Source organism: Pteropus vampyrus, unplaced genomic scaffold (assembly GCF_000151845.1).
Source record: "Pteropus vampyrus isolate Shadow unplaced genomic scaffold, Pvam_2.0 Scaffold2, whole genome shotgun sequence".
NCBI lineage: Eukaryota > Metazoa > Chordata > Mammalia > Chiroptera > Pteropodidae > Pteropus > Pteropus vampyrus.
The window spans coordinates 15,820,835-15,843,727 of NW_011888783.1; the positions used below are offsets into that span (position 1 = coordinate 15,820,835).

General features: G+C 33.8%; 2 protein-coding genes across 9 annotated transcripts in view; one reads left to right on the forward strand and one right to left on the reverse strand.

The window, feature by feature from the left end:
- Nucleotides 1-16,345, forward strand: part of GPR155 (G protein-coupled receptor 155) — a 37,773-nt gene extending 21,428 nt beyond the window's left edge. For 3 of the 6 annotated variants that reach the window (XM_011357308.2, XM_011357292.2, XM_011357316.2), the window contains 8 exons: nucleotides 72-162; nucleotides 1,174-1,384; nucleotides 4,889-4,993; nucleotides 6,461-6,597; nucleotides 8,102-8,197; nucleotides 10,250-10,314; nucleotides 11,543-11,680; nucleotides 14,042-14,683. In XM_011357308.2, the coding sequence (XP_011355610.1) occupies nucleotides 72-162; nucleotides 1,174-1,384; nucleotides 4,889-4,993; nucleotides 6,461-6,597; nucleotides 8,102-8,197; nucleotides 10,250-10,314; nucleotides 11,543-11,680; nucleotides 14,042-14,333 (1,135 nt within the window). In that variant the 3' untranslated portion in view covers nucleotides 14,334-14,683. Of the gene's footprint in view, nucleotides 1-71; nucleotides 163-1,173; nucleotides 1,385-4,888; nucleotides 4,994-6,460; nucleotides 6,598-8,101; nucleotides 8,198-10,249; nucleotides 10,315-11,542; nucleotides 11,681-13,988 lie in introns of all 6 variants that reach the window. The other 3 variants (XM_011357301.2, XM_023529422.1, XM_023529419.1) reach the window with 3 other exon arrangements.
- The window catches only part of SCRN3 (secernin 3), a 35,432-nt gene continuing 23,644 nt past the window's right edge, over nucleotides 11,106-22,893 (reverse strand). For 2 of the 3 annotated variants that reach the window (XM_011357273.2, XM_023529427.1), the window contains one exon: nucleotides 17,159-20,915. In XM_011357273.2, coding sequence (XP_011355575.1) covers nucleotides 20,745-20,915 — 171 coding nt within the window. In that variant the 3' untranslated portion in view covers nucleotides 17,159-20,744. Of the gene's footprint in view, nucleotides 11,553-17,158; nucleotides 20,916-22,893 lie in introns of those variants that run through there. The other variant, XM_011357279.2, reaches the window with a different exon arrangement.

Sequence of the window (22,893 nt, forward strand, 5' to 3'; positions counted from 1 at the left end):
ATATCTCAGAATTTTCTCCTTGTCAGCAGTTACTATTCATCCTCTTTCTCTCTAAACCCTTGCTATTACAGAATTCCTGCTCTTCTTGTTGGTGTTCTTTTGATAACTGGAAAACATAATGGAGATAGCATTGACTCAGCCTTCTTTTATGGAAAAGAGCAGGTGAGAAGACTTCATTGACGGTTCTGTTCTTGAGACCATCTCTTTTTAGCTTGTTAATGTGTTTTGCTATACTTAGTTAAAATTAATTTTGAAAATCTATTCCAATTTACTGCATATCATTCTGGTGATCTATCATTTTATTAAGTCACATCTTGAAATGTGGTAAAGATTTTACATGTCTAAGTTTGTTTTTAGCTGAGGTTTTCCAAATGTTGAAACTTACTGAGTCTTCTTAAACATACTTATGAATTATGTTTCCTCTACTAGAGGAAAGAGTGGTTAATTTAAAGCCATTTAGTAAGTTAGCAGTAATAACAAAAAACAAGTTCTTGCCTTTCAATCCTATAATAAATATAAATTTCAGAACAAAAAGTCTCTGGGAGAAAGTATACTTGAAAAGCTATAGAGAAGGAGACCTGTGAGACCTGCTGAATCAGAAATTCTCCACTAGATAAGGCCCAAGGATATGTGTTTTTTAAAAACCTCCTCAAAAAATGTTGATTTCTTACCTTTTTTTTTCTGTATTATAATTTTGAATTTCATTGGGTTGTCATAAGAATAAATAAGATTATACAAAGAAAGGAATTAGATTAGTGCTGGCATACAGTTACTACTCAATAAATATTAGCTATAACTATATTTTTGGTATTATTACCATAACAAACTCTCTAGTTGAAGTGCGCTTGAACTGTGTATTAAAGCAAGCAAAAACTTTGAAGTAGAGAAAAGGTTTGTAAGCAGTCATTTACATTACGTTGTGGAAGAAACCAATGGCGTTGATATATAATGAAAGAAATCTTATGTGATTACAAGCAAACTTTAATTTTTCTACAAGTATCTATCATCCCTTCCACATTCTTCCTCCTTTTTAAGAACCACTTTTCTAAAGCATTTATAGCAATAGAGATACTGCATTTTCCACCAAAAAAAGTGCACCCTTAACTCGCTTTACTAAGATTATCAAGATGGGACTATGAAAAGTGGCCTAAAGTCTTTTTACAATCTTGGCAGATGATCATCACATCAGTCACCCTCTTCTGCAGCATTGTGATAGCCGGCATATCACTCATGTGTCTGAACCGCACCACCCAAGCAGGACGCTATGAGGGTTTCAACCAGTCTCAGAACCGCAAAGCGACAGAGTCGGGAAACACTGCTTTTGAGGAGAGTCCAGTGCCAATAAACGAACCCGAACCTTTTACAAGTGCTATGCCAGAAACAAGTATGATCCTTAAATATAAAGAACTCTTACATGGCTGTATAGCTTGTGTCCTAAATGTTTTAAGGGAACTTCCTTGAATTATCTTGAATGTCCCAGGTTATTTGTCAAATGAGGAACTCGAATGATAGTTGATAATAGAAAGAGTTTGGTTAATGGTGTAAGTCAGGAGTTCGCAAGCTACAGTCTACAGGCCAAATCTGGTCCACCACCTGTTTTTGTATGGCCTCAGAGCTAAGAATAGTTTGTGCATTTTTAAAGGGTTGAAAAAAAAATTTATGACACTTGAAAGTTATATGAAATTTAAATTGGAATATTGCCACGTTCATTCATTTATGTATTTTCTAGGGCTGCTTTCATGCTATATTGGTAGAGTTGAGTCACTGAACAGAGACTTAGTGGCCTGCAAAATATTTATCATCTGGCCATTTTTAGAAAATGTTTAGCAATCCTTGACATAAGTGAAAATATGATCCTAACTAGTGACTTCGTTAACAAATGTTAACAATTGTTAAAGGGTTTGCTTCAATTCATGAACTGAAATTAGCAAAAGAGTGTGCATTTTGGATTCACTGGAACATGTGGAGATTTCATAGACATAAAATATTATGCTAGGAAGTATAAATGATAGCACATGTTTAGAGAGTTTGTGGAGTAGAGGGATGACTAATCACAAAACTATTGGTTGTAAATACCAATTAGTAAAGGATAGGAAGAAAGTAAGCGAAAGGGAGAAAAGACAAAAAAGACATTTTAACTATCTTTATGTTAAAAGTAAAAAAAAAGCCCCACAAATCTTGTCATCTTACGTTGCCTTCCTTCTTCCTCTCTCCCTACCTCTGTCCTGAACTAGAAGATATAACACAGTGGTTAAAAACAGAGATCTGAAGCCAGACTGCCTGGGTTCACATCCTGACTCCACAATCTACTACTGTTTGATCTTGGACAAGCTCCCTGTGCCTCGATTTCCATATCTGATGCTGATAATTCCTACTTCATAGGACTGCTGAGTCCTACTACATAGGGCTGTGGTTTGCCAACTCCTGACTAACACCATTGACCCTGCTTCAGTAAGGCCTCCTTTAACTCATTTTATTGATGGTGGTCACTAATTTCTGTTAGATCCTTTGTGATTATATCATCAGAATTTCATTCGTTTGAGCCCTCTTGAACATTTTTCTTTTTAAAACAGAAGTTCAAAGATGACATTTATGTTTTCACTAAAATTTTAAAAGCTGCTTTCCCTAAATCTACAGTACTTTTCTGATCATGCCCAGTATCCTCTCCTTCTCATTTTCTTTGTGGACTCTTCCAGTTATCTTATAAACCCATCTACTATTTGTTTTCAGGCAGGGCTTGAAGACCACCACTTCCAGCTGGCTCTTTGTGTCTATCTCTCCCACAGGCTATGAAAAGCCTGAGAACATCTATGCAGAGCCCTAAACTAAGTGTCCTAAGTCTAGAGAGTTTTGCTGCTACCTCTTTTCCTGTCTTTTAAAAATAGCAAATAATCTCCACCATAGATGTTCTTTAAATGCTACATCATCATCTCCAGTAGGAAAACTAGCTTACATCTTTACTATAAATGAATGGAGAGCCAGAAGATAGCTATCACTTACCTTCTCAGGACACCTTCTGCAATGTTTATATTTCCCTCTCCTCTTATCTCATTTTTATAATTGTTTTTTAAATTATCTGTGTAACCTACTAGACTGTAAGTGCTAACACTGACTTGCCTATCATTATAGCCTCAGCACCTAGCATAGTATCAGGCTTACTGTAAGTGTTCAGTAGTATTTGTTAAATGGATGGATGGATAGATGGATGGATGGATAAGATACGCCATGATTTCTTGAAGCTGTCCTGGAAAATGCCCTGGCAAAGTACTTGTTTATTTGCTTATTCACCCAAGTTCCAAGAGAAAAGGTTTTTTAAACCTATCAGGTTATTTTCCTTCCCTAAATCCTGCTCTCTTCTGCTTTGTTATTAATATTAACACATTGCACATTAGGTGTCCAGCCTGGCCTCCCCAAATCTCAGTACTACAAAATAGTTCACTCACCTCTGCCCCTTGCTACGCATTTGTTAGAGAACCATGGTTTCACATGTTACAGTGTAGAATGATGTTTGAAAGGAAAACTAACCCATTTTAATATGAGATCAAATGTTTGGCTAATACAAAGAAGGCTAATGTGCTACTTATAGTTCTTTCTTATGTTTGAAGGAAAAAACTGCTATAGCACTTTTCATGGTGGCCATAATCTCGTATGTGTATGTCATTGGAGTGTGCTGGCTTTATATCTGTTTTCTTAATAATGTTATCTTAGCTGATTTAAACCTTTAAATTTCTGAAGATAAGAGGACTAGGCCAGATGATCTTTGTATTTTCTATTATTCTGTGGTTCTGTTTTAACCTTGAGATAGCATCATTACCTTAAATTTAGAAAGACATTTGCAATAGCTTCTTATAGATTGTCATTTTCATTCTTTTGAAATCTTTTTTTATTTGTTTTTAAGAACACTACTGAAGAATTAAAGTACATTATCAATGAAAGATTCAGCCTAGGAATTATTTTTTTTCTAGCGTATTAAATTTTAATGCAATCTATTACTGAAGTTATTATTCTATTATAATCCACATCAAAGAATGCCATGAATATATGTGAGATATGTTTTAAAGGATACTGCATGCAGTTCTCTGACTATATTAGAGGAAAAATTACAGCTCTGTAGCAGATGTCTCAGTGTGACTTCTGTAAACTGATATACCTATAAGTCAGCAAGAGATTTTCAGCAGTATATATATGAAAAGAAAAAAGAATATAATTGTTTTTACTGCGTCTTCTGAACTAGTAGGAGACACATTCTTGAAAAAAAGTGAGTTTTGAGCTAAACTTAAAGGAGGAAAGAGTTTGGATGAATTAACCAGAGAGGTAAGTCCCTCTCAGACTAGGCCTAGAGACCCAGATAAGCATGGAATTTGTGGAGGACACTAAAGAACTGTTCTGAAAGAAGGGACAGGCCTTTGCTGAATAGTGGGAGTGGTTGATAGGGAGAGAGGGGCCAAGTCCTAGAGAGCTTTCGAATTCAGGCCAAGGAATTTGAATTAACTACCCTAAGTAATAGAGCATTAGGTGTGTTTTTGATGAAATAAGTTGTTTTTCAGGAAAGTGTTGAAATACTTAGTTCCTAAAGCACAGTGGAAACTAAGAAAACAGCACAGATAAAAACATTTTTCCTTCAGGAGACAATATATAAAGGAGCTGATCTTCTGTGCCACTCTTTAATTGTAAACTTTTCTGTATAGGCACATTTGATACTTTTCGATAAATAATATGTGACAACATTTCCATTGAGGCTGCATGGGAACTGTGTGTGTATATGTTGATTTGTTTGTTTGGGTTTTTGTTTGGGGTGTTTTGGGGGGGGTGTCCTGTTTGGCATCTCTTGAAGTTGTCCATTTCTGTTGTATTTGGGTTCTGTCCTCACGTTAATTAACCTTTATAGGTTGCTGCTCCTGCTCCCTGGGAAATGGTGAATTACACTGCTCATCTACAGAGCCAGTAGCAAACATAAGCGCTAGTGGGCCTGTGACTCCTTCATTTGAGAAAAGTAAGTACCTCCTAGCTATGAGGATGGGCCTAAGAAACAAAAGAAGCTTTCTTATCCTAATGCCTTAAAAGAACTCTATGTAGAATTTCTATAAAAGCTATATTGTTTGAGAAAATGCGTTCTCAAATAAGTTGGGGGAAAGTGCTGATAGGATAATAATCATGCACTGATAGAATACTCATTTTTTAAAAAGAAAGATCTTATAATGTAGTAATAGGTAGTATTACACATGCACACACACACACACACACACACACACACACACACACACACACACACAAATCAATTTTTCCAATAAATTTAACCCAAGTGATAACTCCAAGAACTTTGTCCTAAGCATCATTATTTTGGGGCCTTTTTTCTTGTTTTAGAAGCTGAGACTTTCCCCTCACTCCTTCCTCCAAGACCAGGACTAATTAATTAGTGCTTAATTACATTTTGAATCTATATGCTTAAAATATACCCTTTCTTGTAAAATAAGAAAAATCTTTAAAAGTAATAATCTTTTGGCATACAGATTAAGAGACTGAATCACATTTGTGGTCTGAATTTCAAATTATTTAAAATAATTATTGAGAACGTATGTGAAGTTACAATGCACTTTTTAGTCAATTATGCTTATTTATAATCAAACTAGAAAGGGAAACCACAAAAAGTCCTGTTTATGATGAAGCATACGTTAACTGTATTGTTACCAAAGGCATTATGTTTTTATATAACAAATGTGAGGATTATGAGAAATAACATGCAAATCGCTTAGCACAGCAGGTGATATATGAAGTAAATGTTCACTAAACATAGTAACAGTGGTAGTTATTATTCAGGCAGGGTTTATATTTGGCTGCTATTTACTGGCTTTTAAATAGTAGAATTTTAAATAGTAGAATTTTGTAAAAAATGTTTTACCCTGCTTTTGATGTCATATAGCTGAGATGGGAAAACAAAAGTTTTTGGGAAAGGCCCCTCTCTGTTTTAGGCCAGAGAAGAGTCATGCCTGTGATTTTGATTTGGTTCCTTATGGGAAGAGAATAAAGTATATAATGATATTTTTTATTCCTTAAACATCTTTCCTAAGGCAAATTTTAAACTCCTTAGTGAAAGGCTAGTGCTACGTAGTAGTTTGTATTACAATGAGCCAAAATAGGGTATTCGTAACCAATATGTATAGTTATCGCAGATGAAACTTGAAGTATTAATTTAACTTTAAAAAAAAGCACATGAATATTACATTGCCGAATAGCAGGGAGCTCTTGCATCCTACTCATATTTTTTCAGATAAGAACACCCTACAAGTAGAACTCCCCTAAAACAACATGAAGGAGTCTTCCTCTGATTTCATCTAAAATAATATACTGAAGCTGAGCTGAATGTGCATACGTGGTGGTTTGCTTAGGAAGTCATTATGAATTTAAAATGCATTCAAATAAAAAGCTCTGATTACAAATTGTCGTGCTTACTGTTTTATAGATGATCACTGTGTGAGTTGCTGTAACTCCCAGAGCTGCAAATTAGCCCAGGAAGAAGAACAGTATCTACAGAGTGGAGACCAGCAACTGACTCGACATGTGTTACTCTGTTTACTTCTCGTTATTGGCCTGTTTGCTGTAAATGTTCCTTCTGATTTTGTTTTGGGGCCATTTCTTTAAATTTTTGGCAAAGGTTATATTCAGGCATCTGGGAGAAACTTAGTTACTACTTCCCAGGGGGGTGGTGGCTAGGCCATCTGATTCCTAATCTCGAGCTAAATGTTTTTGGGGGAAAAGAAGAATGAATAATCCGTATTACTCTTACCTAAATGCCCCCAATAGCTTATTTTGCTTAGAATCACTTACTCATTCTATGCCGTTAACCTAGAATTTGATAAAACCAGGTATCTACATGATGTGTGCAGGGCCACTTTTTCTTAACATATTTCTTGACTGACCTCAGCAGATAAATGCCTACGTGGCCTCTCAAAAGATATTTCTCAGATAAATAAACTTTAAAAATGATTTTTAATTATGAAAATAACATAACCACTTTGGACAATAGATACAAAATAGCGAAAAGAGGAAAAAATATCCATCACACTACTGCGTTCTATTTTTTAATACATTTTTCATGGTTCTAATCATATATAGAGATGATATCCAGCTTTGTCATTTATGTCAAGCATTTTCATGGTGTTACATAGTTGTTCATAATTGTTACTTTAAATGGCTCCTCAATAAACCATCAAGGAGATACATTATAATTTATTCAACCACTTCCTTATGGATTGTTCCTAGCTTTTTGTAATGCTCTAATAAACATCTCCATGCAGTATACTTCCTTCCAATAGATTCTCAAAGTTGAAAAACCTGGATCAAAGAGTATAAATATTTCTATGCTTTTTGATACATTTTACTAAATTGTTTTCCAAAGTAGTACAGATTTGTAAAGTGCTCTCACCAACACTGAATATTACAAATTTTTTAATTTGATAACTTTATAAGCTAAACATAGCACTTTATTTTTTAAATGCATTTCTTTTTAAAAATTACTAAGTTTTTTAAAAATTGCTTTTATGTCCTCTTTTATGAATTGCAAGTTATTATCATTTAATTCTTTGAGACATTTCAAGTGTAACTTGCCTAGAGGTAGGAAATGGACGATATGACCTATGAAGAAACTCTCTTCCCCTATTCATACTTGTATAGTTATTACACAGAATGATATCAGCCAGCACCATTTTAACTGCTGTTTAAGAACAAAAATCAAAAAGTAAGAAATGCTGCCAAGAATTGCTACTTAGTGATGTGATTGTTTTCATTGTGCAGAACTAATTTTAAAATCAGTCCTGTCTTAGGTTAGTCGGCAGTCCTGATATATTATGTAATCTTCTGTATTATGGCTCATGTCTTCTTGCTTCAAATCTGATCAGAATAGATGCTGTTTGAGTGACATCTGTCAAGAGGAGAGGTAGAAACCTCTTGTTCTGAAGACAAAGCCTCTATATTCTCTTGGTGTTTTTCTCTTTAGTCTTTTTCTCCCTAATTATTAAGTAGGTAAGTTATTGTTCTGTGTTCTGGATAGAAAGAAATGATTAGCTTGTTTCATTTAAAATACTATTTTCCCCTTCCTTTATAGAATCTTTCCAGTTGTTTATGGTGGCTATTCAACCAAGAGCCTGGAAGACTGTATGTCGAGTTACAGTTTTTCTGTGCTGTATTTAATTTTGGCCAGGTATTTATTTAGTGAGAACTTTGAGAGGTTTTTGTGTGCCTGGATGGGCTGATTGGAGGGGGGTGCGGATGTTGTTTTCTTTTAAATCAAAAGGGTTAGTTTGTTTGCCAGCTGCTGGTATGTGTGACAGCTGACAGCTGCCGCCTGTCTCCTAGTAGAGATGAATTATTATATTGGTTAAAGTCATCAGAATGCACACAGAATGTTGCAGTCAGAATTACCAAATAGTTCTTTGCTTTGGTTTTGAGATAAAGAATGATAATTAAAAAAAAAAAAAAAAAGAACGATAATTTAAGCAGGGACAAGATGTTCTAAGTTCTTTTTAAACTTAGTTGTCTAAATAAGTCACTTTGGGAAAGTGACTTACCTTTTCTGAGCATTTAGTTTAGCCACTTAAATTGGTGTACATCATTTCATTTACATTTTGATATTTCTCGAGCAATATGGACTTAAAGCTTTTCTGAAAATTATAAATCAGTGTATAAGTAAATTATTGCCAGATATAATAGTTACCATTCCTTGAGAGGCTACTTAACTGTATGCCAACCATTGTTAAGCATTTCACATTAATTATCTCATTTAAGTATCACAATACCCACAAAGTAGACATTACCATCCCCAATTTAAAAATTAGAAACCAAAATTCCATGAAGAACTTATATGATAGGTGCTGTTGTCTTTGTTTATGTCACTATTAAAATAGATAATTAAGGATAAGTGACATTTTAAATATTGGGAAAATATTTTTTATGTGCAAATTTCAAAATTTAATTCTGTATTCAATCCCCTACTTTAATTAGAGAATATTAGTCCCCAGATTATCAGGCTGAAACCAGTAATGAAATTACTGGTTTGGCCTGTTAAATCTTAAAATAAGTGGCCATATGAGTTAATTAACATTTATCAGTAGCCGTTTTTCCGTAACATTAGTTCTTTGAAATATTTCGAATTTGTTTTGCCATTTTTGTGGGAGCGAAAACGGCCATACCTAGGTAGACAAGTGACCTCAATCAGTTTAGTACAGACATAAGCGTCCCAAGGACTACTTGATGCCTGCCTCACTTTGGGATACTGTTTAAGATTTGATTTTGTACTCAAGAACTATAAAATGCTGGGTTGAAAAAGCATAGTCTCTCTCAGCATTTTGCATTTTTACAGCCCAGTCTAAGCTGAGCCATCCCCGGACTGGCACTGAGAAAGCTTCACAAACAGAAGCTAATGCCAGGGATGTTGCATTTGAAATGCGGCCCCCACAGCTTATGGTTCAAGTGCTTTGAAGGAGGGAGAAAGTTGCAATCCCACCCCTCCCCACCCCTACATCCCATTTTCCTCTTGGGGAGGTATTGAGGTTTTGTAGTCAGATCACTCCCTTTTGGTTGTTTATAGTTTGGGGGTGAAGAAAGGTAGGCCCTTCATATAATAGACTGCTTTCTCCATCCCACCTCCCACCAACCCGCACTTAGCTCCTTGTCCCACTGTGCCTGACGTATGGCAGTTTCCAACCTCCTGTCTCCCCAAGCAGTCCTCATCATCCTGATCTGTGGCTGATATCGGCTGCCTAATCACCCCCATATCCTTCATGCCCTTTCCCTTAGCAGTAGCCAGTTTCATTTCACATAAATGTTGTTTAGTTGCTGCATTACATTCAGAATCTACAGCACTTTTAAATTATATAATTTCTGAAGTTTTAACAAAGGTAATAAGGAAATACATAAGCATATATTTTATTGTTAAAAAGGAAAAAACAAAGAAATATAGCCTCTAAGCGTTTTCATTTTCTTCAGTAAGCTAGCATGTACATGGTGTCATTCAGTACTGGTTTATATCACACATCATAATTAGGAGGACAGATAATTGGGAAAATGCAGCCAAGTATTATACCTGCCTCAAGGCACTGAACTTTAGAGGGCTTGCCTAGTGTGTTCCATTTAAAATGTTGCTCTAGTCACTATAGGTTTGCTTCCCAAGCACTAAATTTAGTAGTCTCCATAATTTCTGTCTTAAAATTTTATTGTTGTATTCATAAAACATAGTCTTTTTTTTCTTCCATAGGGATTTATTTCTTTTGGCATCTTTGGATTGGATAAACATTTAATCATCCTACCTTTCAAAAGAAGGTAAATTTATTTGAAATAAATCTGTATCTGTAAAGGTAATGACAAAGCCATCCTGTTAAGATACTGATATATTTAAACCTTTAGTAACTAATTGCTGGGAGGCCACAGAAGGGTACACTAAACACCACAGAAAGGTTTATCTGTTGATTCACATATTCGTTGTAACTAATTGCAGAGAAAATATTAGAAGAACTGTTATTAATTTAACATTGTAATTTGCATTTTAATAAGAATTGATGGTGCTGGCTTCTATCTATACCATTAACTACATAAAGTAAAATGAAACTTGAAAATGCATTTAGAAATGGAAGTAATAGGTGGTGTGCTCCTAAAGGTCTATATTTGATTGTCTTTCTCCTTTGATAACAGGATTTCTCTATCAAACTGACAATTTATTAAAAAAAAAAACTAAAGTTTTCTTCTTTCTAAATTTTTGGGTTTTTATTAGCTTAGAGAAGTTTCTTTGAATTCAGATCAGGAATTTCTTTATAAAAAATAATAAAGTAGTAATACTCTATCTTAGGGGAAGGAAGAAGAGGTGGGGGAGACAAATCTTTGTACTTCATTTGATTTCAAAGTCAAAATTAGTACAAGCTAGAAGTGCTATTGGAATTTCTCCTGTAACTAAGTGCCCAGTAAATGGTAACTGTTCTTTCTTCTCATTCTCCATTTTCATCATCATTAACATCATCAGCATTATTAAGATATAGTTGTTAGGGTCATAATCCTTTCATGGGGGAGGAAAAGCATAATAGGAAAGTCACTGGACATAGTTACCAGCTTCACAATGATCAGTTAAAATATTCAACAGATTTATTGTCTGGGCTGGTAGAAACTCCAGATCCCAGTATGTGTCTTTTGGGTACTGAAATTGGAAAATGATTAAATAATTGATTTGCATTTCAAAACAACAGAGTGTAGATTATGGAATTTCATTTATGGTAGAAACTGAAATGGGTCAAACATTCCTAGAGGGTATTTTATAAAATGTTAAAGTCCCCACCCAACTCCACCTCGCCCCCCAGCCCCAGTCTGCTCTGAATAACAAACAGAATGCAGGCTAAGTATGTTTCTGCTTCAGACACTATTGACGTCTGTGTGTTGTAGATGACAGCTTTGGCAAATGACAGCTCTGGAACAGCCATGTTGATGCAGTAATAAGCAGGAAGGGTTCTCTCTCAGTGCTTTTCTTTCCTTAAAAACAGCCTCCTTAAATTTTGGTTTTCAGACTTGAACTCCTATGGAACAATAAAAAAAGAGCAGAAAACGAGGATTCTCCTGTTCCTGAGGAAATAAAAACGACCTGTCAACAATTTATCCATTATCACCGTGACCTCTGCATCCGAAACATAGTTAAAGAAAGAAAGTAAGTATATGTTCCAGTTGATTATATTTTAGATGATTAATATTTGTTTGAAACAGGGTAAGTACTGTAGTCGTAGCTCCACGATTGTTCTTTTTAATAACACATAATGTAAAAGTTAAAATAGCTATGGGTCAGTTTATAGTTTAAGAAACAGCATATATAAGAGCCATTATCACTTTGATTTTTATATTTTTAAATGTCATATAACTCCTGATTTCCGTATAAAATATGAAAACTTTAAAGTTTTAATAAAATGTAGTAGAATATTAATATTCAATTGCTGTTGGCCATTAGTGTCTCACAAAACTTTGAGATACATTGGATTTAGAAGTGATTTTACATTCCCCATCTCCTAGTGGTATGTTATTTCATATTACTAATGATATTGTTAAGAAAATGAAGTAAAACTTCTGTCTCTTGATTAATTCTGCTGCTTTTTTTCACCTCAAGTTGTAATCTTCAGTCTGTGACATTTATTTTTTGAATCCTCAAGGTATGGAGTATGCAGCAGGAAATCAAAAAGCAAACGAAGCAGTGCCAATATTTTTGGTTGGCATGAAAGAGAGAAAAAAAAAAAAACAAATACTTTTATGTCTATAACTAAAAATCTTTAAATTTATGAAAATTACCATTTAGGATGATTTATTTACAGATATTATACCACTTTATTTCATTATAACCAGAAAGTAGCCTGGTATAGCTAGTGGAAAGGGGACTCACTGAATAGGGACTAATATTAGAACTCAGCTCCTGGATCTGCTACTTATTAGCTGTGTGACATTGGACAAGTTCAATTCTCCAAACCTTAGTTTTCTTCTTTAAAACATCTGGTTCTCCAAACCTTAGTTTTCCTCTTTAAAATATCTTGTTCGAATTAGATGACAAAATCTATATGAGGGGCCTCGCCCAGTTTCTGGAAATGGTTGACTATGAAAAAAAGTTAGTTTCTCTCCCTTAAAAGGACAAATGCAATTGTTTCAAAGAATCATTTATGGATAGTTTCAACAATTTAAAACTGCTTTTTAAAATTAAAAAAGGGAACTCCGTGTTGGCCCCGCCAGGCCCCCTATGATTGCCGACTGTCAGGAAGCAGAGCCCTTGCCATTTGCAGGGCTGCCGGGCTGCCTCGGTCCCAGGTGGCTGAATGGGCACTGGTGGAACCGCTCTGCAGCCTGCATGGCAGCACATGTTCTGCCCCTCTGTATAATTCCTTGGGCTATGGTTGTAGCTGCCTGGTTAGTCACCAGCAGATATTATTCCACTGGTGTCGGATAGAAGGTGTTGGGCTATAAATTAAAAATCAGCAAGCAGGAAGAAGGCTTAGACTCAGGTTGTAATATTCAGGTTTCTCTTGAAAGTGATATTTGTAGTTGCGAAGCATAGATATCTTATTACTAAATAAAATACTGATGTTAAAATATTGTGATTTTATGTACTTGAGAAAATTAAGTATACTAACCTCTTTTCTAATTTTTATATGAAAATCTAATATATATTCATTCGTGGTTAAATGTTTTAAAAATTTTTGTCGCCTATTTCTCATTTCATCTTGATTTTCATCCACTGTTTCCTACTGTCAAGCACTTTAGGTTTTATACTTGACTGATGCTTCTGGACAGGTTCATGTTGTCTATTACATATTTGTGAAAATGTATAGAATCATTTAAATGTTTTTTTACATTTCTCTTTCCCTTATTTGTTTATACCTGAAGCACCCCACATGTGCATTAGGAGGACGAATTTAAGAAGTAGATTCATAATCAAAGTACATTTTAAAAACCTTAGATTTATAACAAGACAGATCTCACTTATTCCTTCCTTGCTTCCTAATGCAGCAAATTCCTGACAAACATATCAAGATAGTCTTAGCTGCCAAGGGCAAAAAGAAAGGCTATTTGTAGGCACTGTGATAAGCAGAAAATATAAAGTTTGAGTAGTTTAGTAAAATAGCCACTTCTTAAGAACTTATAAAATATATTAATGTCCCTGAGACAAATTACTTATTATAACTTACAAAACATATAATATTCATCTGTCTACAGAATGGATCTGATCATAAAAGGCCATCTACCATACAAAGAATATTTCTTTATAGATGAATTTACATTATTTGAGTCACTTTTTAGTTTAAGCACTTCTGTTTTCACAAGCATTACTGACATATTTTCTTTTTCTCCAGTGGGTCTTTCTAGGGTCAGGTGAGTTAAACCCTTTATATTCAGAATAGTTTCATTCCTGCCACACTTTTAACTATCACGCTGTCTTTCCCTGTCTCCTGTTTTTTCCTTGCTTGTCTTCCATCATGCAGTGCTGATACCAGATTTACAGAACATATGGGTGAATCATTCCTTTGACATACAGGTGTGGTGCAAAGACTTCTGCTGGGACCTTCTGTGGCTGTGACCTGGTGAACTGGCTAATTGAAGTTGGCCTTGCCTCCGACCGTGGTGAAGCTGTGATTTATGGCGATAGACTGGTGCAAGGGGGAGTCATCCAGCATATCACCAATGACTATGAATTTCGGGATGAGTACTTGTTTTACAGATTCCTTCAAAAGAGTCCTGAACAGAGTCCTCCTGTTATTAATGCAACCACTCCCCAGCAGGAAAGATATAAAGAAATTGAGCCTTCATCCCTATCCCCTAAGACCTAAATTATAAAGGACAGAATTCAACACAGAGTCAAATTTTAGCCCCAGATCTGTTACTTATTAGCTGCGTGACCTTGGGTAAATCACAACCTCTCTGAGCCTCAGGTGCCTCTTCTGTAAAATTTGATGTGTTCCCACCCCATGCTAACATTCTTCATTTTATGTGAATGTAAAACAGAGGAAACTGACACAGGAAAAAGAAAAAAATGAAATCAAAATTTAAAGTTTTGAATGAATATAATCATTACTAATTATTAATTATTAAAAACTAATTATGCCAACATTTTAAAACAATGCTTCCTGCAACTGTTTGCTGTAATTTCAAAATCAACATCCGATTTACTATTTCTTTAAATTGCCAAATTTTGCAGGTATATTGCTGTCAGGACATAGACCTTAAATTATGACAACTTTGAACTTATTGATAGCACCTCCGAAAAAAGGATTTTAGTGATTCTAATAAAAGGCCTTCTTTTTCTATTTTTTCCATTTTCTTGACAAATAGTACTCATTAAAAATTAGAAGTACTATTTTTTAAGGTTTACCTTTTCTTGCTTTTCTATCCAAAGTACTAATCTGTGCCACTAGGAGAGGAATAAGAACTTCCATAAATCTTATCATCTCCAAAATCCATCAATACAAGTGTAGTCTAATCTTTAACTTTTGTACTAAAAATAGTAATTTGAGCAGATTCACTTATATTTTATCAATAAAATTATGGCCATGTGATGTATCATTTCTGGTGTTTGCACAAACATTACAGTGCAGAAGAATAACCCTATTACCTTATTCCTTGCAGTTAAAAAGAAAATAAAACTATAACTTCAAGCCAGGATTTTAAAATTCTAAGCCTAACATCCTACTTTTACATTTAGAATGTAGTCTTTTTAGTGTCCATGTATAAAAATCTATAAATTTAAAAATTACTAAATATTGCCCTCAGATAAGATTTATCTTCTTCAGTAAATTAAAAAGAGATCTATCCACATGACCTTTGAACTCCACTTAATTATTAGATATCTGTTTTGGCTTAATTTATTTAAAACATGTTTCAAATATTTATTTATCTCATACCTTTAGTTTCTCATGTAAGTCATTTAGAAAATAATTTATAGGGTTAAATTATTGCCCTTTTAATACGTAATTTTTTAAAAATACCTGCATAGAAGCCTAGTGTATTTAACAAGTGCAGGCACACCTTGGAGATATTGTGGGTTCGGTTCCAGACTGCCGCAATAAAGCAAATATGGCAATAAAGTGATTCACTCAAATTTTTGGTTTCCCAGTGCATAAGAAAGTTATGCTTACAATATAATGCAGTCTAATAAGTGTACAATAACATTATGTCTGAAAAAAATGCACATACTTTAATTAAAATATACTTTATTGCTAAAAATACTAACCATCATCTAAACCTTTAGTGAGGCATAATCTTTTTGCCAGAGGAGGGCCTTCAATTTGTAAAAAACGCAGTTATCTGTGAGGTGCAATAAAGCAAAGCGCAATAAAACAAGGTATGCCTGTAAATTATACTTTAGTGTGTAGTATTAACCTATACCAATTTTAAATTATGATTAGGGGATGGGGATGTTTTTCAGCCGAACTGTCTTGCTGCAGAACTTTTTTTTTAATATGACCACAATATAACTCTCAGAATGCTCAGGAGTAAGCATAAAGCCTTGTTGCTGTGTCAAGAGACTTTTATAGCTACAGCAATAGACATATTCACATGCATGCAGGCAACTCAAATTCAAGTGGAAAATTCGTTGTTTGTAAACAAGTCATACTACACATGTTCTGTTATTTGCACGAAGAAAATCAGCAGCATCGTTTTCCATGGGAGACATTAAAAAGAAAATATTGGGTCAGAATGATCGGTAGTTTCAGATAATGAAGGCTTTTAAGAGATGTTTTTAGGATTAAGGATATGCTAATTTTATTAAATAAAACTATTTGTAACCTTTACTCTCACTGACAAAGCAAGTTTCTCAATAAAATACCTATTTTAATTTGCATTGCCCCATCTTTTCTTTGAGTAATCTGAATAACGCAAAAGTCATCACTGAGGTCTTTTCTATAAGTTTTCAATGTTTTCTTAAATGGGTCTCCTGAGATTTTTCCATTCTTCATGAACCTACTGGATCTGTGCACAGGGCCTTGCCCAATTATGCATTCGGTAAACATTTTTTATTCATGACTCAATATGACATTAGAGTCCTTTCACATATTTCATAATTTTTAATATTCAGGGTCACAGCTGAGAAAATTATCTAATACAATTTTGATAAAAATCTACTATTCTTCAGCATGATCAATAGTTCTTCTCTCTGTTCTCAGTGAGTAATCCCATGCCTAGTTATGTTTAAACTTCAATTTTTTAGAATAAGGTGAAGTGTGCTTGATATTTTAAGAATAATGATTAAGTGATCGATAAGTTTCTAAAGAAAAATGTACAACTATTATTTAACATGTTTTCTATGCAGCAGAATATAGCTGTTTTTGTCCGTTCATATCTCGTATCATTGGTACTTTAGACCAATGGACATAGGTAGTCAAGTGATGAGTGATGGTTGGAAATACAGTTCAAGATCAGAAATATTACCACTATTCTTCAGGAAAGATACATTTCTACAATTGGTATGATAAAAGCCTAAAGTAAATTATTAAAAAGAGAAAATAGTCACTCTGTAGAACTTGTTTTTGGCAAATTTTACAGGTAGGCACTAAATTTCCAAAATTCTAGGCTGCATAATTATTTCTAGGGCAAAATTTTGGGTTGAAGATTAATATATAAATTGATGTTTTCATCAAAGATCAAACAAACTAGCTTTCTCTTACATATTCAGTTTATTGGATTATTTCCTCATTTATTACAGAATGGTAAATAATAAACCAAATCATTTAAGGGTTGACCAAAGAAAAGCTTAATTTCAGCTACTACATTTTTTTACTCTTAAGAAACACAATATATCACAAGGCGTAAATTATACACATAAGCAGCAAAGCCCAAATACCATTACTGGATTTATAGAGTGAAAGTCTCCTAAACTATTTTATAGATTAATTTACATGTCCTTATAATAATCCTTGTCTTAATCTGGGAGTTAGTTATTATTCTCATTTTGAATATGGAAAAAAGGTAACAGATTGACCTGAGACTTATCAAACACTACCAAGTTGTGCAAATTGATGTCTACCAAATTTTCTTAACTTTACAGGTAGAGAAGAGGACTATAAATTCTTTCCATCAGTATTTGAATGTTCATTTAACAAAATATTTATTGAATGTCCAGCTTGTGTCAGACACAGTGTTGAACACTGAGGACACAAGAGTGGGAACAAATATGGTTCTTATCCTCATAAAGCTTCTACTGTGAAAGACACGTTAAACATATAATTACATTTGTGATCAGCATTACATGTGGCTCTGAGCATGTAGCAAGAAACTTGACCTTGTGGTGTGGGGAAAACCCCTGAGGAACTCATGTTTCAGCAAAACTCAAAATGGAGGAAAAGAACTATTTATATAAAGAGGAGCAAATGAATGGTGCAATCAGAGAGTACAGACATGATGAAGGAACTGGACTCATTCAAGGAACTGAAAAAGCATAGTAGAAATTAAAAAAAAACAATGGCAAAAGTGTAATAAGATATATAGATGGGGGCAGATCAGCAAGATCTTGTTGATAGTTATTAAGGATTTAGACTTGTCTCAATGACACTTTAGAAGAGTTTTAGATTCAACAATAAGAAAATGAAAGACCAGACTTTTAAAATGAACAAATGATCTGAATAGCTATCTTACCAAAAAAGATACACAGACGTATTTGTAAATAAACATATTAAAAGCTGTTCCACATCCTATGTCATCAGAGAAATGAAAATTAAAACAATGAGATACCACTACGCACCTAATAGAATGGCCCAAAACCAGAACACTGACAACACCAAATGCTGGCAGGCATGTGGAGCAGCAGGAACTCTCATTCATTGCTAGGGGAATGCAAAACCAAACACATTCTTACCACACTGTCCAGCACTCATGTTCCTGGGTATCTACCCAAGTGAGTTAAAAACTTACGTCTATACAAAAACATGCAGACTGATATTTATAGCAGCTTTATACATAATTGCCAAAACATGAAAGCAACCAAGATGTCCTTCATAGTGGATATCACCAGGCAAGCTATCCAAACAATGGAATGTTATTCAGCACTAAAAAGAAATGTTATCAAGCCACGAAAAGACATGGAGGAACCTTAAATGCATACTACTAAGTAAGTTAAAGAGCCTGAAAAGGTTACATACTGTATAATTCTAACTATATGATATTCTAGAAAAGGCAAAACTATGGAGACAATAAAAATATAAGTGGTTGCTGAGGTAAGGGGTGGGAGAGATGAAAAGGTGAAGCACAGAGCAGTAAAACTGCTCCATATGATACTGTAATTATGGAAACATGCATTATACACTTGTCCAAACCCACAGAATGTACAATGAGTGAACCCTAATATAAACTATGGACCTTGGGTGATGATGATATGTTAATGTCGGTTCAGCAATTGTAACAAATGTACCCCTCTGGTGTGGGATGTTGATGGGTGTAGCGGGGAATGGGATGGGGGGATATGGGAACTCTACTTTCTGCTTAGTTTTGCTCTAAACCTAAAACTGTTCTAAAAAATAAGGTCTATTTTTTTTTTTTAAGTTTTAGGAAGTAAATTCATGATCCAATTTAAATTTTTAAAAGATCACTTGCTGCAATGACTCATGTGGATAGAATAGAGAACAAAAATGAGTGTAGAACAGTTAACTACAGTTGTCCAGGAGAAAGACAGTGCTAGTTTGGTCTCAGGTGGTGTCGAAAGAGAAAGTGAAAACATGCTGGCCCTTGAGAAAGAAACAGATTAAAGTATGTGTTCCTAAATAAATCAATGAACTGCTTACCCTTAGTTCCTCATATATTAAAAAAAAAGTGAGGGGAGGTGTATAGGGGTTGGCCAACGGTCTTCATGATTCAGGGAGAACCTATCACTGAACTGTATATAAGGCGAACGCAGAATTAACTGAGTACTTGAGACAGATACCCTTTTGTAATGGCAGTTCTGTAAAAAAAAGAGCAATATCAGGCAGATTATGGTTTTTATAAAAGAACTTTTAAAAAGTAATTTCCTGGATATTCTTTAAATATAATGATCCACTACTTTAGTAATAATCCTAGTTGCAATGATAGCAATCAATAAATATGATAATGTAATTATTAGATATTTATCTAAAATGGACATTTCTAGAAGCCAATAAATACATAGAGGTATTTTGAGTTAGATTTTTCTTGTTTATATTTGCAATTTGAGTCTTACTTGATATTCTCAATGTAATTTAACAAAGTTTTATAAATTTGGGGCAGATATTATTCATTTATAATATTCATAATAATAATACATTAAACTCTTCTTAATGTTCATAATACACTAATAATTCATTGCCATTTATTATTCATTTATAATATTATTAATTCATTGCCATATTATTCATTTATAATATTCATAATAATACATTAAATTTGGGGCAGATATTATTCATTTATAATATTCATAATAATAATACATTAAACTCTTCTTAATGTTCATAATACACTAATAATTCTATTTCATCGCCACTAGCTCCTTCCTGTTCCTGTTTTCACTGAGTAAAGAGAAGTAAAAGATGAGAGAGATCTGAGACACAGAAACAGTGTCTCCTAAGATCTTGGTTCCCTTACCCCATTTTCTAATCTCCTAGACAAGCTCTTCTAAAAATATTAACATAAAAGCCTATTAAGGGCATGACCAAAAAAATGCTAGCTAATTAGAGCAAACACTCACTGGTCAGCCAAATATTGACAAAGAGTATGTCTGACTTTAATAAAAGTACATCTGCAAAATTAACACACTGTATTAAGACTTAAAATGTATAAATCTAGAAAGTTGTGTTAGGGCTGGTTAATATTTGCCTAAAGCACAAAAAAAAACTCATTACAAGAGATAGTAGTTTTCATTACTAAAGAAAAATTTGCTTTCTTGTTATAATTGAGAAAATTATTTGAGGATAATACATAATTATAATAAATATATATCTGTGCATTATTTTAATGTTTCATGCTTTATGCAGAATTGAATATTTAATTATTATAGCTAAAAACAAAGTAACAGAGGTGAGTACCTGATGTAACACCTGGCTATCCCATGATATATGTGTCCAATTCTAGTGTTATTGTCTTTCTCAATATTTTAGTAATTATATGTAGTTTTAATAGTCAAGCTATCACTTGAATGTTATTAAAGAATAATCATATCTGCTCATACTAGGTTTATATCATTTACCAAGATGGTTGATTCTTACTTTGAGGAGGATTGCTGACCATTTATATGGTCATTAAGAACTAATATTTGACATATAAATCCTAATTTCATCTTTTGTACACTGAGGAAAAAGATTAACAATTTTATCCACATCAAGATGCTTGTTTTGAAGGATTGATTCCATCTCTTTAAATAGTTCTTTCTCCAGTTTCTTCATGTTGTCCAACATTGTTTTGGCTTTTTCCTGAACAATTAAACAACAAAAATAAATAAACACACACACACACACACACACACACACACACACACACACACACACTTGTAACCAAATTCCAACCAATCTCTACAGCCAAGGTTTGTTCATTCTGGTTTCTACTTCTGGTTTGCTTCTCCTCCTCCTATTCATTATATATGGAAGGAATGAAGTTTTTTCAGAAAAATTATTGCTCTAGATTGAGTTAATATATTAACCCCAAATTATTGGTAATTTTTAGTAGAAAAGACAAGTATAGCTAGGTAGGATTAGTCTATAAGCAAGAAACCTAAAAGACAAATAACAGGACAATTGAAAATCTCTAATTATATATGGGGAAGGCTGCTGAAAATCAAGGCTGAGACATTTTTATGAATTTAAATCTTCTATATTTAAAAGCAATATCAGATTAAACAAAGGAAATAGAACAGTAATGTCCAAGAGAAAGAGCAATAAAAAGTTAGAAAGTTACTAGAAAGTGAGCATAATTTTTAAAATTTGAACCATTATGGGACAAACCTCCACAAAACAAAGATTCTTAACCTTAACAAGGACTTCAATATGAAATTATATGTAAATTTTTCTAAAGAAACTGCATTTCATGCCAGTGGAGAAAAATATATATTTTGCCTATAAATGGTATTGTAATAATTGGTCACCTCTTCAAAAAACAAAGTTAGAATCCCTACTTAATAGCTTATACAAAAATAGATTCCAGTTGAATTAAAAAACTAAATTTTTTTTCAAACATACTAGAAGAAAATACAGAATTTATATTTATTTTGAGGTGATGGCCTTTTGAAGCATGAAATTGAGATGACTTAAAACAAACATAACTGACTAAATTTAAAATTTTTGACAAAAAAGTCAAATGAACATTAAAATTTTGAAATATAACAAAGACCTAATATTCATATGTTTTTCCTTTTTGAGGCAAAAGACAAAAACCAAGAATCAATTGAAAAATCGGCTAAGGAGAAAAACAGTTAAGTCTTAAAAGGAAAAACTCATGGCCAATAAACATAGGAGATTTTCAACCTCATTAGTAATCAAGAAATGTAAATTTAAATTACCAGTATAACTGACTCTTCCTAAGACCCAAAAGCAGTTATTTAGAGAGTCAGGACTAGAACACAATTCTTTGTCACTTCTACCCTCAAATTCTATTGTCTTTCCACTATTTTTATGTTTCTCAACCAATATTTAATGCCTACTAAATTAAGCCTAAAATACTAACAGCTTTTAAAATTTCATTTCAGTATCACTTAGAAAAATTGTAATCAGTAATTTAGTTTAATTAACATTTAATTATATGTCTACAAAACCCACCTCCCAAAAGCAGTCTAGAGGGATAAAAGGAAGCAGACAACTGTAGAGAACTATCATAAGCAATATGGACAATGCGGAGGCTACTCAGGGAAGAGTGAGGGAAAATTCCTTCAGAGCAGATGCTCTTGAAACATCACTGAGGAACTGCAGCAAAGGCAAGAAAAACCAGAGGGCACATCATATTTTACAGTGCTGTGCTAAGTCAGGAGGGTAAACCAAGCAAGCCCAGGGAGTAAGTGGATGACACCTCTGGCCATGCAGACTGGGCCCTCCTCAGCACAAGTAGCGGACTTCTAGAACAAAATGTTTGCTTCTCACTTCATACTTTCAGGCTACAAAAAAATTGTTTGTAGGTCAGAAGTGAAAACAAACTGGTCCCAGATAAAGAAAGAGTAGTGTCAATTCACAGCAAATAGGGGGAGGGCTGGACAAAACTCTCTGCTTTAAGCAAAAGAGAAAGATGGGGCGGGGGAAGGCGGTGGGGTGGGGGGAAGGCAACTATGTAAACATTACAGACAAAAGTAAATAAATAATTGCCCAGAGGAAAATTCATTTAATTCATTTTCTTTAGAAAGAATATAAATGAATATACATTTTACTTGATGAAGTAAAAGGAACTATAGGCAATGAAAATCCGGAG